Raw genomic sequence first — 8,650 nt, forward strand, 5'->3', positions numbered from 1 at the left:
ACATGCAGCTCCTTTAAAGTGCTATTGACATGTTTCTTTTGGGCAGGGCTGGGTTAGTAAATGAGAAGTGTCCCAGCTTACCTCTGCTCAAGCAGACCACTATTTGGCACCCTACATGTACCTTTACTGGCATGGATACCCACCACTGCCATATGAACTTTGACAGTCAATTGCAGAGATTCTGGGCAGGCTCATCACTTACACTGCATTGCACCCCCACAAAAATTCAGAGCCCATGTATAAATAAGTTTCACAGTACATTACATACAATAACCTGGAAGGTGCCTAAACAGAAGCATGCACTTAAAGATTAAGGTACTGCAACGCAATAGTCTGCATTCACTTGAGTGAGAAACTATTACCTGTAAATCTATACAGGCAAGTAATCACTTCAACCAGGGCTTTCAGAGTATCCATTCATCTATTAGGAACAGCCCATTGAAGTGGAGAATTTTAACCACATGCTCTGTGGATCCCAAGGTCAATTTATGGGATTTCAGTCCTCATTATTTGTAATGGAAGAGTCAGAGGCACCACCCAGTATTAAAGATTTCAGTGGTGGAATGTGGAAGTTTTTCCCTTTTCTGCACACAGCAATATCTTCAAATGGTCCCAAAAATAACATGGTAGATTAGCAATTTCTCCAGTTTGCCTCAACTTATACAATGCACTAACATTGTCATTTCCAATAGCAGCCATCCTGACATCCTCATAGATGCACCATGAACTAAGCCTTCCATTCCTGCTTGAAGGGGGGTGGGGGAGGGGGTAATTTTCAATTTCACTATCAGTGAAGAGCTGGAGCAGTCTGCCCACCATTATAGAACTTCTGATTTTCATCAGACTGAAATCAATGGGATAAAAAAGGAGACGTTCTATAACAGATGGGAGATGCACTGATATTACTGCCCGGGCAGTCAAGTTAAAAATTACCCCCATCGGTCAAAAAAATTTACCTGGAGACTGTCCTCATGAGGGTAATGCAAAAAGTGTGTACTTCCAAATAAAGAGCTATCGAGAAGTACTGCAAAAGTTATACAAAAAGTTTTATTTATACAAATAAGTAAATTAAAACAGTATATTACAATGTAGAATTTCAATTCCATTTGAATACAGGGAAGAGTGATCAAATTAATGCACTTTTAAGTGTAACATTCCTATACAAGTTAGAGCCAATCCACAAACTTCTTCAGCACCTTCACTATCCCCTTCATGGGAAGCAGTCATAGCAGAACACCTTATCATAGGCTTCATTATAACTGAAAGAAAGTGAAGGGAGATATAAATAATAGTACAAGAAATGCAACACTAACATTGAAATTATTCATATTACAGGAGTGCAAGTGTTCAGTATAGTTCATGTAGAAGAGCTATTGTTCTGATTTGCAAATTCTGATTTATGAGTAAGAGTACACCACCCAACTATGAGGATACACTTTGCTGCACAAGGGTTTATACAATAAGTCTGGAAGCAGTAGCTCATTGGTAACATTTGCCCACCAGTGCTAAGTAAAGTTTGATGCAGTATTTACTAGATGAGGTAAGCAAAGGTGAAACAGTAGAACCAGGATCAGTGTCTGGAGATCATTGATTAATTTTCAGAAAAAGCCACCAGGAAGGAAGTTCATGAATCCTCATTCCAGATGCTATACTGCAATTTCACAATTTATCTCCATGAAATGTACATAGATTATTCCAAATGTAGTTCCAAAGTCCAAATGAGGCAAAATCAGGAGTACCATGATTTCAGGCACCCCATTCTAGCAAAGATATAAAAAGTAATGAAAAAGGTACAGTTTTGATTCACTATGGGTAAAGGGGTTACAGTTGAGCAGTTTGACTGACTTTCTCCTCTCTGCCCCCATTCCCCAATACAGCCGAGTTTAGGAATGACCCAATAAAGGTAACTATCGATATATGGTTTCCACTGCTCAAGTGTTAATGAGGGGCACAAATTTAAGATGATCATGAAGAATCAAAGGTGGTTGGGGGGGGGGGGGGTTAGCAGGTAATTGGAGGGTAGTTAGAATGTGGAATTCAGTCAAACAACTGAAGCAGAGGCCATAAATTTTAAAAGGGCATTAAACATTTTGAGTCATGATGATCTGGAGTGCACTGCCTGAAAGGATGGTGGAAGCAGATTCAATAATAACTTTCAAAAGGGAACTGGATAAATACTTGAAGGGAAAAAATTTACAGGGCTATGGACAAATTGGATAGCTCTTTCAAAGCACTGGCACAATGGTCTCCTGCACTGTACCTATGATACTAAAACAGTTCCATTACAAAGAGCATGGGGGAGCAAGTGGATTGATCAGACTAGATGGCTCACATGGAGAAAACCAGCACTAGCACAGGCTATGGGTCAAATGGCCCATTTGTGCTGTACATTCTATGATAAAAACCTTAAGAGTCAGAAAATCATGCCACTTAGGCTAGGAAATGCAACTTTGGCACACAGCCAGGATCAGTTTGCTCTCCCCACTCCAAAAGAATGATTTTGCCTAATCTGAACTTTTGCACTAGATTGAGTAATTCATGCATATTTCAAGTGTGCATGCTATAGAATTAGTTTGGGAAGAGATTTTTGTAGATTAAAAAAAGGCAGTAAGCCTTTCTAGTCAAGTTGTCATGCTTCACAAGATCCATTCTTTAACTACATTTACACAGAAATCATTCTATGTCCTCCAACTTTTATAGGAGAGAAGTTTGGCTGTTGTGGTAGAATTCAGTGGTTTCACATGACATCCTAATCTGGAACCATTATGAAAACAAATTAGAACTTTCCCCAGCAAAAATAAGTTATGTCACATGCATCATTAATGCTATGTGGAAGCAGGATGCCATCTGACATCACATGAAGGTAAATAGGACAAAAACCTATAGTAATGGTTTAGCTATTAAATATATTGCAAGACTGCTGGTTTTAAGTTAGGGCATACAGACTAAGGTTTATAAAATGCAAGCCACAAGCCAAGTACACATCGAAACATCAGATTACTCACTCAGCAATTGAACATATTGAACAGCAAATCCTTGAACAGTGGTCACACACTTTGCTGCAATGTTGGCACATTAAGTGGTCACACTGTGAGCATGGTTCCTTGAAATTGGAAGGTTTCAGACAGATAAAACAATTCATGGTTGCTGGCTTGATGGCTGCTATGGTGAACAGAAACATATTAGGCTAAACTACCACAATGACAATTGTTTCAAATAAAAGTTTCAAGGTGGATTTTTGAACTCAAAAGCCAAATCTTCATCTTGCTTTATCAGGACTTGCACATTGGCCAAAACAAATTGATTTTTAAATACCAGTATCAAAATGCAACACAAAACACTGTACAACAGTATTAGTCTGGGAAACTATAGGGTCATTTCCCACATTTAGTGGTGGAGCTGTTAATTCAGCCATGCCACTGTAAAGAAATAAGGACAGCCACTCAAAGCAGTTATATTTCTCCCAGTGGCCAGCTAATGGCACTAACAGAAACCTGCAAGTCATGCAGCCTCAGTCACAACATACAACCCAGGGAAAGAGTGAAAAAGGAGACTCTCCAAAGTCACATACATACCAATACTTTGAGTCACTGGCCTTCAACTCCAATTTAAAGGAACAGTGTACAAAAACAGCTTTGTAGCCACCCCCTTAAAAAACAACTTAGTAAGGGGTGGGCACTTCTGGTTACAGGCTTTAAAGCTGCATTACTCCTTTGACCATGTCCTGAAAACTGCTCAACATACATCATTCATCCACCACATTGCTATGAAATGTTACCATTGCTACCAAAGAAATTTAGCTTGTGGTATATCTGGTTATCAATTTTAGTGTTGGGGAAACTGTACCAGAATTCCAGCAGCATATCAATTATCACCATCTACTCAGCCATTTGTAACGTAGGGAAAGCAGCTTCATTATGTGCACAAAAGCAGAGGCACTGCCCCATTCACATTGCAGCTTACCAGTTACCTACAAATCGGCAATACTTCTCTTGAGATTTTCAAAACAAAATGTTTTAAACAATGGCATCACTGATGGCTAGGACTGAATTAGCAGGGATTTGTGCAATCAAAATGGGGTGAGATGCAATTTAACTTTGTTGAACCCACTGACTTGCATGATACTTTGTTTCTTTGTGCACTAGTTTGTCTTTACTCCATTTGTAATGGAAGTACAACCAAGGAGCTCAGCCACAATGGCTTCAGAAACTGCATAGAATTAAATTCTCGTCAATCTGGATAGAATATAGTGTATTGTTATACTTTCTGGGGCCATGAGTTGAATTAAAAACATGTGGCTGAATCCAGGATTTCCCACCTATTGATCATAATCAGTAATACCCTTCCATTTTGAGTCCAAGTGTCTAACTTGAATAAACCAGGCTATTGATTGCTGATAGATTTCATGAATTAGAAATTGGTTGTCTAGAATGAAACACATTCAAAGTGAATTGAGCATTGCAGTACAAAGAATACCAGTATTAGTACCATTTAGTACTGATTGCTTGTCTAAAGGTCCCATAATATTGATTGCAACTACACAAACTACTTTCAAGTAGTCTGTTTTTTTCCAAATTAGGTATTTAAAATGAATGGGTTTGAGGAATCTAACATTTCTAGGAGGTATTGAATTGCTCAAGTTATATTTAAGTGGGAAAGTCAAACACCTATGCCTGAGTTCTTCTGGTGTATTTTTGCTAATATGGAAGTACACAGCAAATGCTAGCTATGTCAAGTTTCACAGATCATGATACCATCCTGGTGAATGAATTTTCATTTGCTTTACCATGAAAAGGAGCTGGCTTCATGCAACAAAATGGATTTAACTCTGGAGCTTAAATTCCAATGAACTACAAAAAAAAACTAGGCAACTACTCTATATGCCTTACAGCATCCTTCGCCATACACTGGACATCGAGAAACACATCTTTGTAGACCTCAAACTATCTATAATCCAGAAAAGATGGTGGATCATTTAATATACTCCAGTAACTAGTTTAAGAACCCGATAGAATGCACAGAAACATCCAAGCATGCAATTGATATGGATTAAATGTAAACAGTTAACTTACATCTGTGTGAATAGAGTGAACCCTTTACAAGTTGTCCATTATGTCCTAGAAAAGTTTGCCCATGGAGTAACTCATGTCCTTCACATCCATTACAAACATCTTCTGGTCCCTTTAGGCAGTTATCTTCAATAAGTTTGGGCACATGAGCCAGTGTACAATTCTCTTCTGAATTACCAGTCCACATGTCTCCCATAAAAGCTTGGGCACCATTAAACAGTAAGCTCTTAGTTTTCTCTGAAGAAAAACAAAGTTGATGTGAAAATATGCAAGAAACTCAATTTGAAATGATTCAAGATTTGCTACTCATTTTCACTAAAACTTTTGCCACAGGATTACCACCTCTGCCAGGGAAATTCCAAATATAATGGCACACTATGCAGCTAGTGGAGGTAGACCATTACTGCAGACATTAACAGGAAAATATCCCTCCAGGTAATTGCAGGTGATGGACACAAAAAGGTATTCTAGTAAAGAGGTATCAGACAGTAGCCTTGCTATTAGAGGAAAAACCAATAGACAAAATACACAATCTGCATGTGGAGACCAGGCAACTCATTCAATACACTCAAAATACTAGTAGAATTTTCTTTCAATAAATCGGTAACATTTACCCTATAGTAGATTGTAAAAGATAGCATATTGCTCATCTGTACCACAATTATTTTTTGGAGTGGAATGAGATCAGTTGCATCCAACCCAAAAAGGATCATATCCTGCTATTTTCTTCAAATAGAAATGTATAGCTATGCCATATTGTAACAATTTAAAATTTGACATTTGGGTGACAATACAACAATGTCACGCAAGTAAGTGGCTACTTCAGCAGCAGCGGCGGTGGGGGATGCAGCGATGACTTACTATGTTGATTGCTGAACAAGCGTTGGAAGAAAAAGCCGATCTGAGCAACAGTCCATTTTATTTCCATCACTTGGACACGCTTAAGTCTAATGTGTTTGCAATTATAGGTTTCTGAAATGGATATCAAATAAGATTCATCCATTGTGGCAGCTTTTCTTTGTCCTCAAGGTATGAGACTTGCTCAAAGATTCTGAGTGGGTGTTTTAATTATGAAGGTACTTATTTAAAAAAAAAAACTTAATAGTTTGGATATCAAAGGGAAGAGATTTCCCTGCAGGGAAACTTGTTCCACAGTTTTCTCATTTTATTGTGCCACTATTCAAATCAGATGTAAATAAGGGACTTTGCCATTCATGTCAATGCCTTTATTCAGATATGGCTCATTAGAACTGCTGAGACTTGGACCCAAAACAAAGTGAAATACTGGGATATCTAATCGACAAACTGGAGCAGTTTAATGTTACTAAAAAAAAGTTAGTTCAAGCTAACAGTGCTAGTTTAATGTTTTGCAAAGAGATCAGGAGTATATGGTGGTATCCTCGGAATTAGTGCACATACCTACAATAAAAAAAAGTTCAGTTTGGAGAGGCCCACTATTGTGCACAGGGTCAAGCTGCAGTTCAGAGTTGCTTGCTTGCCTCTGGAAGCTGACCTTTGCTTTGAGCATGAATAAAAAGTAACTGGATCTACCAGCATCCGATGGGAAAGCCTGCTAGAATCTCAACTATACAGCCTTAGACATTGTAGTTCCAGATATTTAGCATGCACTTCATCTGATGGAAAAACCAACTGGGACAAGGGGAAACAAATCTTGACAAGATTGATTCAAACTAAGCAACAAGATTTGGCAACTGGTCACTTTTACAAAATTATGCTCAAAGTAGTAAGCTGTTTTGATCTTGCACAAATAGGGAATCCACAATTATAAATGCCTTCATCGAAGGAAAAGATTTGAGGGGGGGCTGGGCAATAAATTGACACTGTCCAGTCACCTCAGAACTGGATGAATAAGTGTTTTGAGAAACCCAGCCCAACTTCTACTGGGCATGATACATAGCTCAAACATAACTCAGCATAAGCTGGCAAGAACACTTCAGAGGTCATTAAGGATACCTAGTCTCATACTCAAAATAGGGCACAACAATTGCACCAAGCCTTTGCTATACAAGTCCAAAGAGTGTTCAATGGTCACCGGTATTACATTCCCTAACCGTGACTCACTTTTGCCGCTGAATTTTTAAGGGTACTACTTCTGTTAGTGAGCGACACATAGGTAACCACACTTTTAAAAAATCATTTCGTTGTAAAGCTCTTTTGGGAATATACAAGTTATAAAAGTTCGTTCTTTCTGGGAGCTGCAGAGTCTACAAAACCAGAATGACAGGCTGAAGAGGGCAGGCAAAATAGCCTAAAAGCATCTACGAGGCAGCAACTTTCCACACAGAAGCAGTTGCATGCGAGTAAACTGCAGCAGTACAAAGGTTTTGAAAGAAAAATCAGTACTCAACTCGACAGTCTTCACTCGGTGGTGAGAAACATCTTTAAACTTAGCGCCCAGGATTTTTGTTTTTTTTTCCATTGAAAAGATGACCACTGGCAATTGATTTGCGCGGTTACTTAACTCTGTTTCATACATTTTTCCTCTTTAAGAAGTGAGTTAAATTCAGTTTAGTACCGCCTCCAGGCCAGCTGCCTGTAAAGGGGCGAATGGGAAAACTGTTGCGCGCTTTAATAGACAGATGTGAGGGGATGCCACACGTACAACTACATTTCACTAATGAAACGTTTAGGGCGCCCAGTATTGGGGAGAGGGGAGAGGCCTCCCTTCTCCAGGAGAATCCTGCCTATGGACTAACGTGTTGGAAGCTCAAACACTCGTCGAGCGTGCCCTCCATTTTAATAAAACTAGAGCTGAATCAGAGGCCCCCGCCCTCCAACTGGAGCCGGACTGGCCTGGCCTGGCCCCAGCAGCCCCATCCCCAGCTGGGCCCCAGCAGCCCCATCCCCAGCTGGGCCCCAGCAGCCCCATCCCCAGCTGGGCCCCAGCAGCCCCATCCCCAGCTGGGCCCCCCACTCACTCACTCACCATACACTTCCCGCTTGTATTTCTCCCCAAAGACGCCCTCGTTCAACTCTTTCTGGGTCACGCGGACCTTCCACTGAAGCGGCGCGATGTCGCCGAAAGGACTGGCTCGCTTCGTCATCCTGCAACGGCCCCCGAGCGCGCCACTAGACCAGGTCGCCCCCGGTAACCACTTCCCGCGGGAAATCCTAACCTTTGACACCGTGACGCGGGATATTTAAATAACGTTGCTCACGTGATCTCGATCCGGGGGGCGGGGTTTGTCTCGGTCAGTCCCTCCCACCCGGTGACCTGCTCCGGTGGCAATGTTTTCAGAACAACTGTTGCAATCTCGGTGAGTGCATCCGGATCGAAAAAAACTACATTAACGCGCATTATCCGGGTTGATGTTTTTAAAAACAGGGAAATGACTGAATTTGATACTTTTTAAAACAAATTAGAAAATGCAAATTGTAACAAAGGCTCTAATTCGAAACACAAACACAACAAAAACCAGGAACCACAAAATCCACATTAGCGCATCCCCCCCCTCTCGTCACGGTATCCACGTTTATCGTGAAGAATCCCAATGTTTTTGCTTTTAACACCCTGTTTGGTGGACCCGTCCAAACACTTACTACCATCTGAGTAAAGCAGT

At 40.4% G+C, this 8,650-nt stretch overlaps 1 protein-coding gene across 1 annotated transcript; it reads right to left on the reverse strand.

Annotated features, from left to right (window-relative positions):
* Nucleotides 1-1,028: 1,028 nt before the first annotated feature.
* Nucleotides 1,029-8,220, reverse strand: siva1 (SIVA1, apoptosis-inducing factor). Its single transcript, XM_067991694.1, has 4 exons — nt 8,017-8,220; nt 5,073-5,306; nt 3,006-3,162; nt 1,029-1,259 (listed from the first exon to the last, which is right to left on the reverse strand). Exons 1-4 carry the CDS (start codon nt 8,132-8,134, stop codon nt 1,211-1,213), a joined length of 558 nt encoding a protein of 185 aa, XP_067847795.1. The 5' UTR covers nt 8,135-8,220; the 3' UTR covers nt 1,029-1,210.
* Between the last annotated feature and the right edge of the window lie 430 nt (nt 8,221-8,650).

This window comes from Heptranchias perlo, chromosome 10 (genome assembly GCF_035084215.1).
Source record: "Heptranchias perlo isolate sHepPer1 chromosome 10, sHepPer1.hap1, whole genome shotgun sequence".
Lineage (NCBI taxonomy): Eukaryota > Metazoa > Chordata > Chondrichthyes > Hexanchiformes > Hexanchidae > Heptranchias > Heptranchias perlo.